Below are 21491 nucleotides of genomic sequence, written 5' to 3'. Positions count from 1 at the left end.
CAAACTCAGCACAGCCTGGCTTCATTCCTTCACAGCCATCACATCTGTGATTAAATGTAGTCAGCAGGACTCAGTTTCTCTTTTTGTCTCTCTTTCCTTTTTGGAATCCATTCTAAGATTGGCCGTTTTCAGTAGCAGGTCCAGGCTTGCATCATTCCTTGTTCACACTTCCAAATAACGAAGATGGCAAACACACACAGCGCTCACACTCTGGGTGCTCCTGAAAGGGCCCAGGTCACAGTTATGCCTCATAATCATCCAATACGATGACCACAGCTTAGATCAGCCTCTCTGAAGTATGAGCATCAGTTTTCTCTAGCCACCTGTGAGACGGGATTATTTTTCCCTCTCCTTTTGCTACTCTTTTTATGTTTAGTTGGTTTGCAGAACAAGTTAAATGGCAACAGATTTGGGCTTAGGAACTCCCAAATTTAGCCCAAAGAAATCCAGCTCTGGAGTACTTTCTGATGCTGCTGAAAGACCTTTATACACGATCAGTTATCCCCCATAATAATCCAACAAAGTAGCTATTATTACTGTTTACAAGTGCACAAACTGACACAGGCAGGTAAATGGAAAAGGTCCGTGTTAGATTCAGATGTCTAGCTCAGAGCCTGTGCGTGGAACCACTGGGTCGCACTGCCTTTTGAAAAATAACCTCATTCCCTACAGGAGCCAAAAGCTAATCCAAAGGACCCTGATGTTGTAAGGTCAGGGGCAGCCCATGATCAGTCAGTTTCTAGGATGTGCTGGGGCTCTGAGCGTGCCAAACTGGTCCTATGTACACGGCAGGAACATGACTACTAATCATGTAGTCATGTAATCATGTAGTCAATGTAATCAATCTTCCTCTAAATGAGATGCGAGAGGCAGGAAGTGTGGACATCACAGGCTGTGTGGACCAGAAAAAGGGCACCAGAAACTAGGGATCTTCTGGCCCTGCCTATGTGTTGTTCCTAACCTCAAGAAAAGTCACATAGTGATTTCAGTCTACGCAAAGATTCTGACCTCATCTACATCCAAAGGTGGTGGTGAGTAAAGCAGAAAAGATTCAAAGATCTCTACATAAATACCTAACTATAATTATATAACTATATAATTAACACACATTAAAATACACCATTAAAACTACGTGCAATTGAACATTTGTAACTGAAGCTGACATCTACCGGTTAAGCAAATTAAGCAGATAGCTCCAAAATAAGTTTTTTAATGAATGCTAGCCCTGAAACTTGCCCCAGATACAATACAACTTCCTTTTAAAAATATGAGGTAAAGCAAATTAAACTAGAATTTTTTCAAATGGTCTGGCAAGCATTACACACAATTATTTCCCACGAATAAACAAAAAGCACAAGTGTAAGTTTATTAATTTTGGCAGAATACAATGATAGGCAGCTTGTAAACAGCTAATGGGTAAGTTTGGTTGTTTGCTTGGTGCCAGAGTACTTGGCATTTTTTATCAACTGGTACATAAAAGAATAGAAAAATAGAAGATTGTCATATTGTCCTTTGTATTTCTCTTTTAAAATGTCAGTGTGGTAGTCTACCAGAAAGTAGTAAATGGCTTCAATTGTGGAGAGGAAAGTCTCCGGCTTTCCCTTCTGATGGCGCCAGAAGCAAGTTTTTCTTGTTTTCAGCTCAACTTGTAACAATCCTGCCAAAGAAAGAAAGAAAGGAAAAACATAAAAACTTCTTAGCCACAGAGTATGTAGAATAATATTGATTTGCTTTCATTATTTCAGCAATAGTTTTTTCAAAAGAAGTACGAATACATCCGCCCAATCCTAAATCCAAATGGGATATTATTTTAAATGCATTAAGGTATATACAAAAGCAACGCACGGCACAGAATGAAATCGTATCTGTGACAGTTACCGCTACATCTCAGCCCTCGTGGAAAAGGACTAAAAGTAGTTAACATTTTAAATATTCCCTTCTTTATATTTCCTATCTACCAGGGTCTTTTAAAATTGTAATTTGTGACAAGACTAAATTCACCAGTTTTTAAAAGGGTTTCCATGTCCTGACAATGGATTTGCAGCTGAAATGTCACACTGAGAGAGACTGGCAACCCACGGGTCCTTACTGTTAGTAAGAACATACTTGTACACCGCCGCCTTCAGGCTGAGTCCTCATGAGCAAAGTGCTGGCGACGTGGCCTCAGCTCTGCCCCTGACACCACACAGCCTCAGTTACACGCTCAGCTAGAAGGCCTCGCTCGAGTACACTGAAGAGCAAAGAACTAACGAAGCAGTGCTGGTATCTTTTACGGCTCAGACATCTGCACACAAGCCCAGAGGCTTTCCACTCCTTGGCGCAGGACTCTGTGACTCTCACCATTCTTCTTTGCCATTTACTTTAGAAAATTTTAAAGCAAGAAAAGCCAAGGACAGCATCAAAGGTGGCCCCCTGGCCAATCTGGAGCTCTGAGTCATCAACGATGTTCTACCACCATGTCTCACTTGTACTGAAAGCTACTTCACAAATGCAGCAGAAAGTGACAAGGAACAAACAAGAAATGTTAAGATATTAAGAGATATGAAAGATCCAATGTTTAATAGGAATCTGAGGGAAGAACAGAGAATGGTGCAAAGAAAGCATTCAAAGGGGCAACATCTATGACTTACCCAGGAATTGTTTGTAAAAATACAGACCCTTAGATACATGAGACACAATATATCTGAGGTAGAATGGATATAAAGAAGTAAGAGCCTTACCCATTGTAGTGTAACTGCAAAGCATCAAGGATAAAGAAGAGACTTTAAGAGTAGCCACTGAAAAGGGACGGATCATATACAAAGAACAAGTAAAATGACAGAAGACTTTTTATCAGCAACAGTAAATGCTGAAGAGCCTGGAAAATCTTCCAAGTGTCAAAAAATAACTAGCAATCTAAAATTGTGTACACAGCAGACATAACTTATCGAGGAAAAGAGTAAAGATATCAAGAGACCTACAAAAACTGGCTATGTGCCAACAAGAAACCCAACAAAAGGAATTCCTACAGGACATAATTCAGCAAAGACTGTGAAATAAAAGAATGTTGAACAAGGAAAATAGTAAGCAGCTCTGCAAACCCAAAAATATTACCTATATAAAACAAAAACAATAATATCTAACACAGTGTGTTAACTAGTTATTCTCTTATTATTGTGTTATGAAATTTTGTTTTGTTTTTTCATAAAAAAGTTAAAAATTAAAAATAATATCTAAATTCTGGGCTGATAATAAAGAATAGAACAAAATTAATGACTAGGACCAATAACCCTGTGGACCAGAAGTTGAAAAAACTAAGTGTACGAAGGTCTCACAGTGTTCAAAAGGACAGGTGAAAATATGTATGGTTTTGAAATTTTTTAGTAACATATGCACTATTCTCTAAAACAATCTAGCCAGAAAATTAAGAAATAAGAGAACCTCCATTCAATCAAAGAAAAAACAGGAAAAGAAAAACAGGAGAAATAGAAATAAAAATTAAAATGGTAAAAATAAATCCAAGTATATCAATACTCAAGCAAATATAAATAGAATGGCCATTTGAAAAACATCGAATTAAAACACAGAAAGGATGATTTCCATAGAATTTCCATTCAGTGTCACACTGGAGTTCCCAGTTAGTAAAGTAGCAAGAATAAAATTAGAGGCATAGAAAGTGGAAAGCCAGAAATATAGCTGGCATTATTTATACACAAGTGCAAAACAAGAAAAAATCTTAAACAGGGATGAGAAACATGGTCTCTTTAGCTTGGCAGAGATTTAAACAAGCTATAAAAACGGCTAACCATAAAGACTGACAAGTCCGACACTATAGCTTTCTCCTCGGAAGTCATCTTGGAGAAATCTAAGAGGCGTGAAGCATGCTCTCTGCCCTCTGCCTGATTGGGGGGGGGGGGCGCGATCAGCACTCTGCTGTCCGGGACAGACCTGGTCAGGACCTCTGGAACAAGTAGCAGCTCCACTTGACACACATAAAAGTCACAGTGGAGGCTCCTGGGCCCCGACAAGGGCTTTGCAGAGCTATGAAGAACTCGAGACTCCCACGTCCTCGTCTACCATCACTGTGAGCTCCAGGCAAGATGAGAAATGATCACAGACAGACAAATGGGAAATAGTGAGTTTCCTGTAGGTTTGGCCCCAGAAGTTAGTTTGCTTCTGTGATGATTCAGTCATCCTGGCAGTAAGGAAGTGTGGGCAATTGTTTCTGGCTGGCATATGCCACACTGAGCAGAATGGCATTTGTCAATGAGAGAAGAAGAGAAGTGGATATTACGAAGTGTTGTGTGCATTTCCTGCCACCTCATCTGTTAAGGGAAACACAGACAGGTAAGAAAATTCGTGAGTTCGGGGTAGAGCGGCAGCACTGAAGAGATTCCTGGAGTCTCTGAAGTTTTCAGAGGATTGCTATCTCCGTTTAAAGAGGCAAGGAAGGGGCACTACAGGCAAGGGAATATCCTATTCACAAGGGCATGAAAAATCATCCTGCATGCAAGACTAACATAGCTAAATACCTAGAATTACACAAAAGAGAGCGGGAGAAGCTACTGGGACACTGAAAGTCTGGTAGCCTTTGAATGTCATGCCTGGTAATTTGCTCTGGAGTTATTCATAGACACTTGGCATCATTAGAAGAATTTTGAACCTGGTTTTTGCATGATTAGGTTGTATTTAGGTCTCATGAAAAGAACTGGACTAGTACTTCCAAGCCCAGTTTGACCACTAACTACACAAAGGTGTTTTGTTTCGTTCTGCTTTAAAATCATTATCCACATGAAAGAAATTTATAACAGGATGAATGGACAAATCTCAAAGGCCCTTCTGCCTTTAAAATAGTTTACGTAGGTATTATGAAAACATTTCAATTTTTACAATCTTAAGTCAAAGACCAACAATTATTACAATCACCAAAACCAAAATCATGTCCTTTTATATACTTGTTAATTTCAACTAAAGGTAAAACTTTAAAACACTTAAAAATGTTCTTAGTAATTAGTTCAATTAAAAGCTTTGATTTCTCTTTATGATTTAGTCAATTTAATTTTATTTACAGCCTCTAAATACACAGAGATGTTGAAATATACTCTTTGACACAGAACTTGTGTTTCAATGAAAAAAGGGTTATTGGGCTACATTATTTACTTTTCTGGCTTAAATTAAAACTTTTTTCTCCAATTTTCTTTTAATTTACTTTTTAATTCCATGTGTCATACAAAAAATAAAAACAATATACACAGAGTAAAACTCTCTTTTGGTGATCTATTGGTCCTAATTGGATTCTGTTTCTCAACAGGGGGAATGATTAGCTGCTGCTATACCCTTTTTGCTAAAGATTTTTTAAAAAATTTGTATCTGATACAATTAAAATCTTAATATAGAATTTTGACATAAAATCCAAATGAAAACATAGCTATTATAATGTTTTGGCTTCTTGAATGTTACTATGTTCTTTTAAAATGATAAGTATAAAATGAAGAATTTAAACCAGGCATGGTGGTACAACACAACCCCAGTACTTTAGGAGGCTGAGGCAGGAGGATTACGGTTTGAGCCCAGCCTGGGTAACCTGATGGCTTGGGGAGCCCCTGTCCCAAAATTAAAAAGCAAAAACAAAGGTGTGGGATGTGTCTCAGTGTGAAACCCTCAGCTCTATTCCTAGTATCTCAGGGAAAAGGAAAGAGATGATTTAGTGACTATTAATACTAATCAAGTGTTTTTAAAATGTGTTTAATTTGCTTGGAAATATATAAGAACCATTAAAAATACTGAAATACAGACACTGGATATATAGAAAATTATTATTTTCACCAGTTCAACAAATATGTGTAAAAATTCTCTTGCTGGCATACCTAGTAATCAGTATCTTTTAAAGTACAGACTTACAAGTAGCTTTTTTCTCCAGTATTGCTGCCTGGATTTCTTTAATTGAAAAATAAGGAAATTCTAAGTGCACGCGCATGTGATTATTAGGAAGACTGAACAGTCAGATATCCTGACAGTGCAGGAAGGTCCTTCAGAGCCCCCTCTACCCAGGGGCTGGTGGCGGGCAGAGCCACACACACTGCACCCTGGGTCAGGCAGCGGTAGGGAGACAAGCGCAGTGCAGCTAAGCGAGGGTGTTCTGCAACGTGGGTGGATTGGATGTCTTTCCACGTGGGTAGGTTTAGCAAGATGCAGTGGAAGTCAGCATACCTGCCTCTGAGGCACAGAACTTAGAGAAACTTTGGTTGAAGCCCAAGTACCACTTTTGAGGGTGCATCAACATAGTCAAGATAAAGGGAAAAGAATTTCATAGCAAATTTGCAGAATACGGTCATTTTTAATCATTTGGAACCATCCCACAGAAGGAAGCCACTGGCTCTTAGCATCTCCCCAAACCTTCCTCTACATTTGCGGCTTTAGGCTGACCTTCGATGACTACACCGACACTCTGCTTCTGGGGTTGTATTTTGACACTAGTAAAAAACTTCAAGCTATTTTCTCTGTATGGTTTTATCAAAATAGTACAGATTTACATTGTTAAAGGGACTGTGAACCTCAGCACTGTAATAGAACCTCAGATACACAATTTCTAATGCAGTGCACTTGATAGTTTAAAATGAGGTTCAGAGTTAGTTTTTCAGCTTACCCTTCTCAAATGATAAATGTTTTAAAGCCTAAAGCAAATGATTTGCAATAAACATGGGTTGTTTTCTGGTGTAACTCAGTTTATATCCAGAAGTTTCTAATTCGTGTACACAGCAGTTACACACACACACACAAACTCTCTATTACTTCTTGGGTAATGAGGAGCCGGAGAGGCGGGGTCATGCAGAGAGGCTGTCACTAGAGCTAGTGCTGGGTCCAGGAGGGACTCAGGAACCTCTCTTAGAAACTGTGACCTGGTGCAGAGCTGAAATGCACAATTCCTATGTGAAGTTGGAAAGAGGGACAGAAGTCTGTACAAATCTGCTGCAGGCAAACAGACTTTCACGAGCGCCAAAATAATTCCTTTTTTAGTTTTTTCAAGGATTTTTCACTTTCATTTAATCTTTGCAATTACCATATAAGGTAGTAAAGAAGAAAAGTGGCCCATAAAAATCTCCAAATTGGGCAGTAACTGCTATAAACATTCAAGAGAATGTGTTAGGCAGGGCTCCCTTCCCCTCTGTCAAAGAACGGGACCTCAGGGATGCGTCTCTCTGTAAAACCGTCAACAGCAACAAAGCCTTAAAGGTCTGCCCTGTGCAGTGCACCTTCTCCCACCTCTCTCTCTCTCTCTCTCTCTCTCTCTCTCTCTCTCTGTTTCTCTCTCTCTCTCTCTCTCTCTCTCTCTCTCTCTCTCTCTCTGTCACACACACACACACACACACACACACACACACAACTGGGTTGCCAAGCAACCCTGCTAACACATAGGACATCTCAGAGGTCCAAACTCCATGACTTAAGCTACTGAAGTGCGGTGCTGTCACACAGTTTAGCTCAGGACCAAGTAACACAAATCAGACACCAGAAAGGCACGAACCGTCTTTTCTAGATGATGCTAGTTTCTAACAATAGCCTAAGAGAGATGGGACTCTTGGCAGCTGCTTAATATCAACCATGTGGCACTCTCTTGCCTTCTGATCATACCAAACAAAGCTATTGAACAGCTCAGGGGGAAAAGACAACTGAAGCTTTAGACGCACTTCTAAGGAAGTCTCCAGAACTGGAAGGCACAGGGAACAGAGGCAGTCGGGGCTCTTGCTCTTCAAATTACTATGTGTGTTGAACAGGAGAGTAACAACATTAAACCACTGCTCCTAGGAACTAAGCAGTTCCCTCTAAGAGACAGAGTATAAATTTAAAATGAAAGAAGATTCCTGCAATACTAAATCTGAAAAGGAGGATCCACTGAATTGATACATCTGTTCATTTTTCTTGGCTCCATCCACTGAAGCAATGACAATCCAAGCAGAGATGAAGTGACCATATCTTAATTTCTCATTTCCTCCTGAAAGGAACCACAGGTTTTTAGAAAAATGGTCAATTCCAAAAGTTCCAAGTGGATTTAAGATATTCTGTTATATTGTAGACACTGATGAAGCCATCCAGGAAGACTGTGAAGCATTCCCAGTGGCATTCATTTGAGACCACTTGAGCATCAAAAAGAGCATAACCATGGTAGATTACAGTACATTATTATTAAAAAAATAAGTGATTTCAAAAAGTGCATGCTGAGCAAATGGCAAAGAGCTGCAATCCTTTCTACATGGCAGACTGAGCTAAAAAGATCAAAATTTTAAGGTCAGCTTGGGTAACACAGTGAAAACTCAATTTTTTAAAAAAAGGAAAAAGTGTGGAGTGAAAGAGAACTACATAAGAACGCCAGCTAGTCAGGCATGGTGGTGTGGTGCCCATAGTGCCTCTTGGAAGGGGCACCATAAAACCAGCCTGGGCAACATGGCGAGACTGTCATGTGGAAGAAACAATATAAAACTTCCCATCTTTTAACTCTCAATGTAATTGATAAAAACCAGCATCACTGCATACTAAAAAGCTGTAGAAAATATCTTCTAAACCATTACATCACAGATTACTATGAAAAATAAGCCTTTACAGCAGAGATGTGACAGTCATCACTTCAGTGAATCAATTATCATAAGTATCAAAGCAACCTGTATTATATACCCCTTAGTTTTAATGCAAAATAAGTACACAACTTCTTATATGAATTGCTTAACCATACAATGATCAGTTACACAGATTCATTTCTGACAATTAAAGGGCATACTATCGATAATTATACCAAAATAGTAAGTAAAACTTGAAATGAATTTATTGTTACTTATAAAAATATACTGCTCAAGAATATGTAAACTGCACATAATGATAAGAAATTCAGACAACTGACCTGTCCCCTCACAAAATCTAAGTCATGGGGCAAAAAAAATAGAGAGGGAGGAAGCTGTCTTAAAGGAAAGTAACCAACAATACAGAATAATCAAATGAAATGTAAGGAGTTTAAATTATGCATGAAGGGTGAAAAAACTACAAGAGATATTTTTGGATCAATTACTGAAATTTGAATACAAACCGTATGTGAGATGATATTACGGAATGCTGTTAATTTTTCATAGAGTGATAATGGTACTGTATTAATCATGGAGGAGAATATTCTTATTTTTAAAAGATGCATACTGAAATATTTAAGGGTGAAATATTGCAGAGCCTGCGCTTTGAATGCTTCAATTAAAAAATATATGTATATAGAAATACATATATACACATAGACTACAGAAAGAAACAAATGCACAAACATTGACATTAAATGCAACTCTTTCAGTATCTGCAAGTTGGACATTGTTAAGAACAAAGCACACACATCTTCTCACCCTGAAGCCGCTCGTCACTGACTATCTTGTTGGTCTGGTTCCAGGTGCTGTCTATAAAGATTACTCTTTTCAGTGTTGCACCCTTGCATTTGCTGTCATTCAAATCACAGCGCTCCTGCTCTTCAGTTTTCTTGCGTTTAAAAGACGGTCTCTCAAGGTCATCAGTTTTGCCTTTATTTTGAATCCTTTTTTGCAGATGAAAAGAAATATCTTTTATTGAGACAGACTGAGGGCCAGGAAAAATAAGCGCGACCTAAAACAAAGAAATTCAGGTTAGCCATGTGCTACTGTGATTTTCACCATAGATCTAATTGACTTAGAACTTTAAGGAAAAAACACCCTGAATATCTGGGAAGTAAGCATTAGGTTGGTTCTATTATAGGCGGTTTTCCTACTCATATGGCAAAGTTTTTGGCTCTTCCTTAAATCAAAAAACTAACATTTTATAAAAAGGCAAGTACATGATACTTGCCATTACAGGTGGGAGGGTTACGGAGTACAGTACAGCTCTATTTAATCATTATAAATAGTATCAAGCAGAACAGGAAACACAAACGTATTCCTAGATCCAAAACTCAGGTATCATTTACAAACACAAGTTTCTAAATAAATTCAATATATATGTAGGAAGATAGAGGTATATGAGATAGGAAAGTAAAAATCTTACCAAGTTCCTTCTGGAACAAATGAATGTATTAATTTTTAATTTTGTTTCTATATTAACCACACCTAAAGACAGCTTGTGTGAAGCCTACAAGGTTTACAAGCTTCTTTAGAAGTACATAAGGCCTGAAATCTATTATATAATCATTTATCAGCAAGAAGACCAGGAATATCCCACTCATGTGACAATTTTGACTGTGTGAAAATCAATTAAGAGTGTAGAAATGAATAAGACATTTGGGCAGCCAAAAGAAATATTACAAAGGCTACTATGTGTTAATGCTTTCGATTTAAGGAGGATTTGCAAATCATTCTAACTTAGTCTTTATTTTCTTCTTATGGAGATGTTCCAACAACAACATTTCTAATTTGGTTGTCAGTCTGTACCAAATTAGACTATCTACTCATAATATAATAGAGGCAATAGAAAGGTGAGGGGGAAAAGAAAAAGCAGGCAGAGTAATACTGGCCTAGAATAAAATCCTGAAAAAATAAAGCAGGACAACTATTAAAACGTCACATAAGACTTAAGCATGTATGTGAGTTTAGGACCATTTGACCTTTGAAAATATCAATGAAAATGCATATTGATTAATGTTAATGAGCATAAAACCAGATATTAAGAAAAACATTAAATTATGTTCATGTAAATTCAGAGAGGAAATTGGGGTTAGAAATCTATTTTCATATTCAGTTTGAAAACTTGTAAAAAAATTTGCTTACTTCATGGTCCTTTTCTTCATATTCTGGAATGCAAGGGTACGTATAAATGTTTACAAACTCAGGTGCTAAGAGTTTCGCATGGATAGCCGTGCTTTTGCCATCTGTTTCGTTTGGATGTTTAATGATGTCAATCTTCAGAGGCAGCTAAAGTAAAAAAAAAAAAAAAAGGCAAATGAGTTTAATAAAAAGAGCTGTTTAAAGCTAAACAGCAAGCTCACAGTAAGTTCCTGTATAAAGTCACACTGCTCCAGATCAGAACATAAAGAACAGAAGTCCTAAAGCAAACCCACATTTCCTCCTCAGTATTGTTAATCATGTACTAGAACAATTATTTTCAACTTATTTAACATATAATCTGCTCTTAAAATAAAGTTCCAATGTTATTCTCATTCAGATTATATGGGTATTGAGTCCAAACCCTCATATCTCAGTATCGATGCCAAGAACATATTTTATAGTTCCTATAAACTCTAGGTTTGTTTATTTTACACTGTTGCAAAAGGAAATTCAAGTTTGACTTCAAAATTTAAGTTGAAATTCCATTCTATTCCCTTTCAGATCAGAAGTAGTACTAACCTTTGTTATGAATACTATGATTTTCAGCAGCACATTTTGACAACATAAATTAAATTACCAGTTAAAAACAGTCACAGAATAGGTCTAAGAGATATAATCTCAAATAACTCTCTTCAAAGTTATCTTGCCCAAATATTTCCCTTAAAGTTCATAATTTGTTAAGGATTACATAATGCATCTGTGCAAAAATGATACTCTCTTCAACCAGCTGAATTAGACTTTTCTGTTATTTCACTTGACTTGGCTTGGCTCTCTTTCTAATGCCCATACAAGTCCTACACTTGGCCGCGGTGCTGAGAATGAAAGCTGCGGGCCATCCCCACTGTGCAGAAGCAAAACACCCAAGGTGAGCTCTGCACTTCAGACCTTAGGGGACTCTGTTCTATGCGAGGTGCTCTCCTAACCTCCAGACCCCCATAGGACAATGAGGAGGCAGAGTTCTAGGCTTCACTGGAACCATGCAATGATTTTACCTTGGAATACAAAGCTGTGATTCTTGTGTTTAAAAGTACACATATACCAAGTACATGATCTAATATTCAAGTTTCAATGTATATTACATCTGTAAACCAGTCACAACAATTAAGACCACGATCTGCCACAACCAAGTCTCCTGCTCTCCTCCCTTTCGACTACCGCCCCTAGTCCTTGGATAATCAGCTGTCTCTTTAGATCAGCATGCATTTTCCTAAATTTTATGCAGAATCATTGATCACGTACTCTTCATCTGCCTTCTCTAACTTAGAATAATTATTTTGAGATTCATCCCTGTCATTAGCATCTAAGCTACTTTTACATCAGCAGTTGTTGGATACAACCAAGACCCTATTTCCTATTTTTTTCTTTCTAGACAGTTATGTGAGCACATTATGGTATAACTAATAAACTCTGGAAGGGCTCCTGCTCACAAATTAATACCTCAAATAATTTTCAATTATGGTTTTGAAGACTATCACCTCCTACCGTCTCCACTTAGGCCTAGTGATCATTTATAAATTGGAGCCAAAATAAATAAATAAGAGCCAACTGTTCAAATTGTCAAACCATCATCCAGCTGTAGAAAAATTTACCATGTAAGTAGGCAGTTCACAAGGTTTTTAAATTTATTTACGTCAATCTACCTCTGGCCGATACTCAGTCTCAGCTGACATCATATTCCCTCTCTCCCCAGGTCTCTGAGTACCAGGTCAGCATTATCTTATCCCAGGGAAAGTAGAAAAGAGAAAGAGAAAAAGAACAAAAACAGGTGGTGATAAGGTGTTCTATTACAAATAAAACTGACTTTCTTTTATAACTGAGTAGAGTTGAAAATTCCAAAAACTATCACCAACCAAAATCCTGGCTACTTTAGAAGACAAAATTTAAATCAAGAACACAGAACTGTTATTAATTAATTTTATAAATCATGCACTTAAGACTATTTATAAAAAAACACAATAAGAAGGGAAACTTTTATGGACTACAATCTATAAGTATAAAACAATTATGCAAAACTGTGACCCTGAATTCTCCAATTGAGTTGACCTGAGATTTCTGACACTATGAAACCACAGCACAGAAACAGAACAAATTAAGGAAAATGTGTTCCAGTTCACACATTTCACAGGAAGGTATCTTTTAAAGTGACAGAGTACAGAAGGCAGCTGAAGTGGAAGTAATGTTTTTTAGGGGGAGGTTATCAGGGATCAAACTCATGACCTTGCACTTGCTGGGCAGGCACTTATGCCACTGAGCTGAATCCCTGGCCCTGGAAGTGTTGTTTTTGAATATGTAAAGAATATCAATGGATCCTCTAATATTTATATTTTCTGCTACCGATTTACTACAAATCTTTCTGAGCAAATATACTAAAGTCCTATTGGCAGAGAGACTCAAGCTTTTTCTTTGTTATTATCATCTTTCTAAAAACACAGAAAAGAAAGCCTTATAAAGTAATCTTTTAAGACTCTAATAAAATTGAATTTTTGTATCATTTAATTCTTTTTTTGTTTTTTGTTTTTTGTACCAGGGAAAGAATTCACAACCTTGAGCTTGCAAGACAGGCACTTTTGCTGCTAAATCCCCAGCATTGTACCATTTAATTCTTTTCTCTCCTTTTTGAACAACCCTAAGAGCACTATTTATCTTTTTAACTGCATTTTTATTGATTTAAGAAATTTATACTCCTCGTTAAAATATAAGTATGAATTTATTCTCTAAACCAAAATTTAAAGTTTGGGGGACTTATTCATTATGTCCTGCCTTCCCAAGTGGGCTGTACAAAGGCAAATGCTGGATAACTTGTTAAAAACAAGCCAGTACTCAGAAGGTTCAGGCAAAATGATCAGAGATTCACGCTCCACCTGGACAACTTAGTGAGAAGTTGTCTCAAAATTCAAAAATTTTAAAAGTCTGGTGATGCAGCTCAGTTCAAAGGTCCTGGGTTCAATCCCCAGTACCACAAACACACATATGTAGTAGCAATTAGAAAGAACATTTTATAGTTTTATTACTATTAAGGTATGTTAATATAACAAATTTTATTCATGACCATTAAAATACTGTAGAAAACTCTACACAATCCAGACCACTTAGAAGTGATCATATAATCGGCATAGTATTTTGAATCATTTCTATCAAATGGTGGACTTCGGCCTGCTGACTTGGGAGAATAACATACTCTATGAAAATATCAGCCCTACAAATATATCACTGGCTTTTATTTTTTCTGATCTGAAATCCTTTCTGAACACAACACCTCTGCAGATAAAATTTTAATCAAATGTTTTCTTTATGTGCCTTTGGTATAGGCAGAAGATAGAATAATTCTGTGTATAGTCAAAAATCATAAAGTGTAACTAACCCATTCCCATAAGATAATGGGAAATTTAAAAAAGTTATTAACCTCGAGCTCTCAGTTTTTCTGAGAAAACTGTGAAGGTATTTTCCTATTCTTGGCCAGCAAACTTTCCATTCTTCCTCATGTGTGATTTTAGATTCCTGAGAAGACCACAGCTTTGCGAAGATGACACATAGGTTAAACTAAAATTCAAGTTGCAAAATGAGTGAAAAGTGCTTTTCATATTTCAAATTAAATCGTGAAAGCACAATAACTATTTTGGAATACAGTTGCAATTTACTTCCTCACTGGCAAGTCCTAAAGAGACCATGTACAAAATACTGTCTCTCTAAAGTCCCAACAGATGTCAATCACCTTTTATATGTTATTTGATTTACTAACATTTGGGTCAGTGCTAGACAAGTTAAGACTTTATGCAATAAATTCTCTGATTATGTAAACATAATAATCCATCTATACAAAAATAGTCTTGGAAAGCACCAAATGTGTAACAGTGAGCAATCAATTCAAATCAACTTTTAAATCTGCCTTAAAATCCCTATAACACAGCGCAAAAAATAGGCTTTGCGCCTTCATATTTTAGTTTAGTCGAGCTTGAGTCATTGTCATCTGCTCCCTTTTTACACGTAGCACGGGGCTAAGTCACAAAAACCTAGCTGAAAATGAGAACTAGTTAGAGGAGGGCAGTGTTTTCTCAAGGGCAGCACAACAACCAGGGGCAGTTTTTGAAACTTCAAGTAAGCTTCTGAATTTGACTTACCTATATTCATGTTTACATCATACTTCCCACCCCCCCAAATTGTAAGTAATAACTACTCATTTAATTTCATTAAAAATACCAACCATTTCAGATTCAAGCATTTTTCCAGACACAAAAAAGTAGGTTTAGAAACCTGGAGGGGTGAATTTTTTACTAAGACAACCCATTTGCCTAGTGACACTATTTATAGAGTTTATCAATTATATTAGAACACGGAAGTATGAGACATCTATTCTCCTACTTTCGAACAAGTTCCTTACTGACCTTCACAAGAGGAATCTGTCCGCCTGGTACATTTTCAACGGGGACGTAACACGTGTAACAGTAAAACATCCTTGAGCCACCACACTTGACACATCTTGACCTCCCACTTCGTTGAGCTTTTTGAAGAATTTCTTGAGATGCTAAGCACAAGTTTTGAAGGGGATCTTCTGAAGTGATGAGGGTAGTCTGTGACTGCTTTGTTTCCACACATTTTGCACTGTTTTCTTCACTTTCTTTAAGAAATACAGATGGACTGACAGACATTCTTCTTGCAAGTCACAGTTTAAGATCTATTTCTAAAACACATAACATAGGTGCACTGTTTAAAAAAAAAGAAGCAGGAGCAAAATAAGAACAGGAAAAAATTACTCATTGTCTCTAAGAGAAAATTACTCACTTTCATTTAAATCTATGTGCTAGTCTTAGAACTATTAACAAAACCAGTGAGTTTGAAAACCACCAAATAGGCACGCCTTAAAAATATGAAGTCAAGAAGCAATCAACTAAAAAACAAAAACAAAACAAAACAAAAAACTACAGGTATCCTTTTGGACCATTGCTTCCATAAAAAGGTAAATACGAGTTTAGAAAAATTACTTCTAATATAAAGTTTAGGTACTGACAATCCATTTTTCTAATACCTTTTTTTTGTTCTAGAGATGGCAATTACATTTTATAAATACTAGGAATTCAATGACTGTATGTCAGTGTCAGGCAGAAATATATTTAACTCTGTGGACTCTAACTGTGAATTAACATCACAGGGCTGGACACTAAATCTCATGGTGAACTCCAATGAAATTACAAGGCTGCAGGAGTAACAATAAAAGTGATATATACTATGATATGCAACTCCCTCCCTGAGGCAGGTTCTACAAATTCTAATTTTAAATTCTTCCATTAACTTTGCCCATCCCTACTTCAGAAAGGCTCAGCCCCTAGTCAGGAGGAATGAATGTTCAAGAATCTAACAAACAGGCCTTGCTGAGATTTGCCATCCAGGCAACTAGCAATTGTGTCTATCTCAAAGCCAGAGGTTAGGGAGCTTCTGGACAGCTGAACACAGAGAGGCTCGCAGAAAGGCAAACAGGGCCAGGTGACAGGTGGGGAGCATACCCCAACTCCACAGAGATGAAGTCCCTGCACAGGGAAACTTCCAGACTTTTCCCTCTATATCTCTTCATCTGGCTGTGTACCTGTGTCCTCCAAACACAAGTACAGACTCTCCCTGGATTCTGGGAGCTCCTCTAGCAAATAACTGAATCTGAGGAGGGGACTACGGAAAGCCCACTCTCTGGAGGTCCTGACTCAGAACTGGATCTGAAGTGGAGCTGTCTTGAGGTGTAAACCCTCGACTGTAGGCTGTGACACTATCTCCAGCTACCGTCAGAGCTGCATTAAATTAAGGACTCCCAACTGGCATCCACTGCAGAACTGCTTGCATGCTGGTGAGAAGAAATCCATAAAGCGTTTGAGGTTAGTTTTCCATGTTGACTGTGGTATGAGAGCAGAGAAAAAATAAGATATTTTGCTTTTCCTAACACAAATATGTTTTAAAATACATATTCTTCTCCAACTTAAAACATACCACTAAAAAAATGAGGCATCTACTACCAATTATAATTTGTAAAGTATCCCACAATGTGAAGTACGTGATCTTAGAAGTTTTCAATTTTTACAGAGAGACATTCAAACAACGTATAATGCTTTTTAAAAATACATTACACCATTCAAATTTTTTAGTACTAGAAATAATAAAATAACATTCCTGCTTAATATTGTCTTCAAAGAAGGGTGATGGCTGCCAAAACCATAACTTGCATGCCCTAGATGCAAGATATCTTCCAAGACAGAAAAGAGACTGAGGCTCTATTGATTTGACACGCATTCCACAGCTGTAAAATGATTCTCTTACTACAGGGCTTACAGTATTGTGGGGTGTATGAAGTCTCTGAGTACAGACACTAACAGGAGAAAGGCTATGACTCTAACCGGAAATCTTTTGTGGTCTTCCAAACAAAAGTGAGCAAAAAGTTCAGACAGACATAAAACACAATTTGCTAAGTTTGTGATGCTAACTTAATTATTCAAGAGTTGTTTTGTTTTGTTTCGTTTCGGATTGTAAATCTCAGTAAATTTGAGACTCAAATGAAGAAATGTAAAGAAAAGAATGTTTACTCAAGAAGAAAACCAAAATACAACAGTAAGTATTTTTGTTGCAGAGTGATCAGGCACAGATTTACATCTGAGGTGGTTCAAAGAGAGTAGTATTTGAAACTGATGGTCCAGTCCCTTTTCGGCCTCAAAAACGAAAAATATTATTTACTTCAGACTGTTACTCTGAGTCTTGTCAGCATGCCCTTAGGGCCCAGGAGAGTGCAAGATATTGAGCTGCCTCCTTTTCTTGGAGTCTCAGAAGCCTTTGGGGAAAACATGAAAATCTTGTAGAAAACCCCTAGAAAATGCATATAGCAGAACCATATTTTCTACACAACTGTAGGTGTTTTAGCAAAATCCAGTTACAGATCCAAGAAAAGACATCCTGACTAAGATAAAACATTCCCTGCAAGGACAGGAGTCACCCTAAAAGTTGGGGAAGAAGGCAAGCATGGTGGCTATAACCCCAGCTTTCTGGGAGGCTGAGGCAAGATAAATAAGTTTGAGATGAGTCTCAGCAAAATACTGTCTCAAACTAAAAAGAATGCTGAATGTGAAGTTTAGCGTGAAGGCCTTAGGTTCAACCTTGAGCTCCAAAAAAAGTTTGGGACAAGCTTCTGTTATAGCAATAGCTGATGGACAAAGTGTCAGCTATGACAAACCAACAAAGTCCAGCACTTAGGAAGCTAATTATGTTTCATCTACACTTGATTCAGACTGTTCTTGTGTTACCTCTGGTTCCTCCTGAGAACTACTTTAAAGCTGTAATAGTTCTGAGTTATTCAGAGCATGGGACTTATCCTAAAAAGGACTAGACTAATTCAGTATGACTTCACTTCCCTGAGTATTTTAGCAGCTACATGCATGTGGAACCAATGGGTCTAGGCACAGGGGGGCTGAAGAATGCATTTCCTGTGGATGCTATCAAAGTCAATGTGATGCCCTGATAGTCAACTAACTACGTGCTGAGTTTTTGGAAACAGAGCACACGAAGTGCACTGTCTTTTGAGATGTCTCAAGAAATACAACACTGAATTTCGCAGGTCTTTTACTCACATTAACTAAACACAGACAGGAAGCCTTCCTCTGCAAAATCAAATGAAACAAACGCCTGCGAGAAGACAAAGGAAATGTCCAACTCGCTATTCACGTATCCACTCTGACCTAGGCAGAGGTGGCTACTGAAGAGGCCAGCAAATCATGGTCAGCTCCCTGCAAAAGTCTGTAATCTTGAGCAGGGAATGTGCCTTGACCTAGCTAATACCTTGCCTCAAATGTACACAAGGAATTTATTGCAAATGTGGCCACTCAAAACCTTCAAACTGTACCTGTTAACAATGAGTATGTGTTGGGGAATATAACTAAAGTTGTAGGGGCTAAAAAGACTTAGAAAACATCATGGCTGTTACTGAGGAACAAATAGTTTTAGCACCTCAGTGGTACAACCATCATTCTAAAATTTAGGCTGAAAAACTCCTTCTAGCAGTTTTCAAACAAAACAAAACAAAAACTAATTACACTCACGAAGTTACATCATTTCTACCTTGCACACGAACTTCTATTTCCAGACCCAAAGTCAGGACTGATTCACTTCTTTGATAGCTCATAAGTGAGCCAGGGTAATCTCTTCTGTTTCTTCTCCTCTGAGTGAATACTGGTTCTACACATTTGACCTGGAAAGACGAACTTGGTATAAAGGAAATTTTCAATCCTAGAACTCTTTCTTGATCTTACATAGTCCTGATTCTTGTGAAATAGAAGTAATTTTACAAATATTTCCTAAGTAAACAAAGCCATTCTGCAAAGTCATACAGTAAACACAGTGCTACAGGTGTACCTCACAAACTATCTCTATGGGTCATCTACAGCCTGGCACAACTGCCAGCCTAGTCACTTGTTTTCCTCTGTGAAACAATAAAGGAAAAGACTCCTAGCTTTTCCATCATAGTAAGTTAACCAGGTTCCACACTATGGAACCTGGTAAAATCTCCCTATCCTGTATTGTGAACCAATTCAGTGCTACTTAAAACCTACTTCAAATTTCCTTCTGGAATATTTTAAAATTTTTACTAGTACATGTTTACAGCACATAGTACTTGAAGCCATTTTTAGGGAGTAGGTATATATATTTAATATATGTTAATTCTCCTTCCCCCATATGTGGATCCTCTTTCCGTTGCCAAAAGATCTATCTTCCTGTTTCCTATTGGCTATCTTAAGAACTGGTCGTCTAATATACACAAATCCAACATTCGCTTTTTTAAAAAAGTGGAAGAAACCAATGCTTTTCACACTGGACTGACAGTTCTGCACACAGCACCCACCACGGAGTGGGCACTGTCTGGTCTGTTTTCCATGGTGCCCAAACAGTCCTTCAGGTTGCGATCTCAAGTACCGATTTTTACCGTCCAGCCCGGGGCACTGGCACCTGGAAGTGTTAATGCGCGTCACTCGGTGTTGTCCCCAAGGACACTGGACCGCGTCCCGCCCCGCCCGGACAGACCTCCCGCGCACCGCCCCGGGAGGCCTGCAAAGGCTGGAAAGGATGCGGTTTCTGGGGCCTGACTTGGAAGGACAGGTTTTCCTGGGGTGCAAAGCTCGAAAATCACTGTTTGGGGAGTGGGTGAGGAGAAATTAGGGCGCCTTCTCCTCACAGGGCCCTCCACGTTGGACGAGCGCAATCGCCCGCGCAGACAACAGGGTCCCGTTCTAGGGGACACCGGCGCGATCTCCGCTGGGGTCCTGACACGCGAAGGTCTCTGCCCTGGCCACGGCCCCCGCCGGACCCCGGCCTCAGCCCCGGGGACCCGGAGGGACTCAGACCTGCACAGTCCGCTAGCCCGCGCGGCTCCACACGTCCTCAGCTCCACCCGGCCCCGGCGCGCGCCGGACAGAACGGCGACGGACCGGCGGAGCGCTTTCTGGGAGACACCGGTGGGCGGGACCAGGCCGTTGCTAGGTCCGTTGCTGGGGCAGTTGCCGGGGCGGCACTGCGCAGGCGCCGCAGGGAAGGCGGCGATCCGGGACGGCGGCGGGGCGGAGCGAGAAGGCAGTGGTTGGAGTCTCCAGGTTCCAGGCTCCCGCACGGGCTGAGGTGGCGTCGCGGCGCCTCACTGCCTGCAGCCTAAAGTTGAGCGCCCGGCGACTGCGAGGAAGTTCCAGATACCTTGCCAGGCATAGCTGCAGTGAGTTGTGAAACCGTGCCGACCTCCAGAACAGCGTTGTACTAGGGCACCAGACGTTTTAGGCGCGTGAAGTTGGTTCGGTCCTTTTGTGGTGGGCTGTTCCTTTTTTTGGTTTTGAGACAGGGTCTCACTAAGCAGTACAGCACATCCAGATAAAACCTATAAGGATGGAAAGTGTGAAATAAAACTGTCAACTGGAAGACAAATGGTTTTATTTGCAGAAATCCAAAAGTGTCTGCATACTACAGTAAAATTAATCTGTGCATTGGTAAAATTTTATATAAAAATTCAACATTTAAAAGTAAATTTGATAACCAACACTGCCAGACTTCAAGATCTAACATTAAGCAACAGTAATCAAGCCTGTGTAATGTTCACAAGAGAATAGAAACCCCAGCCAAGAATGAGCACAAGAGATAAGGTCACTGCATACTTGTTAGGGGAAAACTTCAAGAGGAAGAGAGAACAATCATAAATATATATGCACCAAACACCAGAGCCCCCAACTGTATAATATAAATGAAGTTAATAGATATCAAAACTCAAATAGTAAGACAGTTGTAATGAAGGACCTTCATATCCCATTGTCACAAATAGATAAGTCAGACAAAAAGTCAACAAAGAAAGAACTGAGCCAAATCTGTGAACAAATGAACTTAGTAGATGTTTATGAGTGTTTCACCCAACAGCATCAGAATACACATTCTTCTCAGCTGCACATGGGGCATTCTTTAAAATAGACCATATACTAGTCCACAGAACATGCAAAAAGAAATGCAAAGGAATTGAAATTATTCAGTGTACATTACCTGAACATAGTTCAGTGAAATTAGAAATCAGTGACCAAAGAAACCACAAAAACTCAAAAGAAATGGGAATTAAATAGTACCTTTCTGAAGAAACAATCACAATTGAAATTTTTAAAAAAAAACAAGATCTACAATTAAACTAACATGCAGATACAATATAGT

General features: G+C 38.7%; 2 protein-coding genes across 8 annotated transcripts in view; one reads left to right on the top strand and one right to left on the bottom strand.

Moving 5' to 3' along the window:
- Window positions 1–1341: 1341 nt before the first annotated feature.
- Dtwd1 (DTW domain containing 1) lies at window positions 1342–20275 on the bottom strand. 7 transcript variants are annotated; one of them, XM_063248493.1, is made up of 7 exons: window positions 20159–20254; window positions 19660–19763; window positions 18879–19008; window positions 15179–15497; window positions 10740–10883; window positions 9354–9606; window positions 1342–1657 (listed from the first exon to the last, which is right to left on the bottom strand). In XM_063248493.1, the coding sequence occupies exons 4-7, from the start codon at window positions 15440–15442 to the stop codon at window positions 1410–1412; spliced, it is 909 nt and encodes a 302-aa protein (XP_063104563.1). In that variant the 5' UTR covers window positions 15443–15497; window positions 18879–19008; window positions 19660–19763; window positions 20159–20254; the 3' UTR covers window positions 1342–1409. The 7 variants fall into 7 exon arrangements, with proteins under 7 accessions (XP_063104563.1, XP_013010180.1, XP_013010178.1 ...); XM_013154726.3 differs by having other exon boundaries at window positions 15179–15474; XM_013154724.3 differs by lacking the exon at window positions 18879–19008.
- The window catches only part of Fam227b (family with sequence similarity 227 member B), a 171419-nt gene continuing 170165 nt past the window's right edge, over window positions 20238–21491 (top strand). Inside the window, exon 1 of the mRNA XM_003471772.5 lies at window positions 20238–20520. The gene's annotated coding sequence lies outside the window, so the exon portion shown is untranslated. The remainder of the gene's footprint in view (window positions 20521–21491) is intronic.

Source organism: Cavia porcellus, unplaced genomic scaffold, assembly GCF_034190915.1.
Source record: "Cavia porcellus strain 051 isolate PalLab524CR breed Dunkin Hartley unplaced genomic scaffold, mCavPor4.1 scaffold_1, whole genome shotgun sequence".
NCBI lineage: Eukaryota > Metazoa > Chordata > Mammalia > Rodentia > Caviidae > Cavia > Cavia porcellus.
This window is presented reverse-complemented; position numbering and strand designations above follow the sequence as displayed.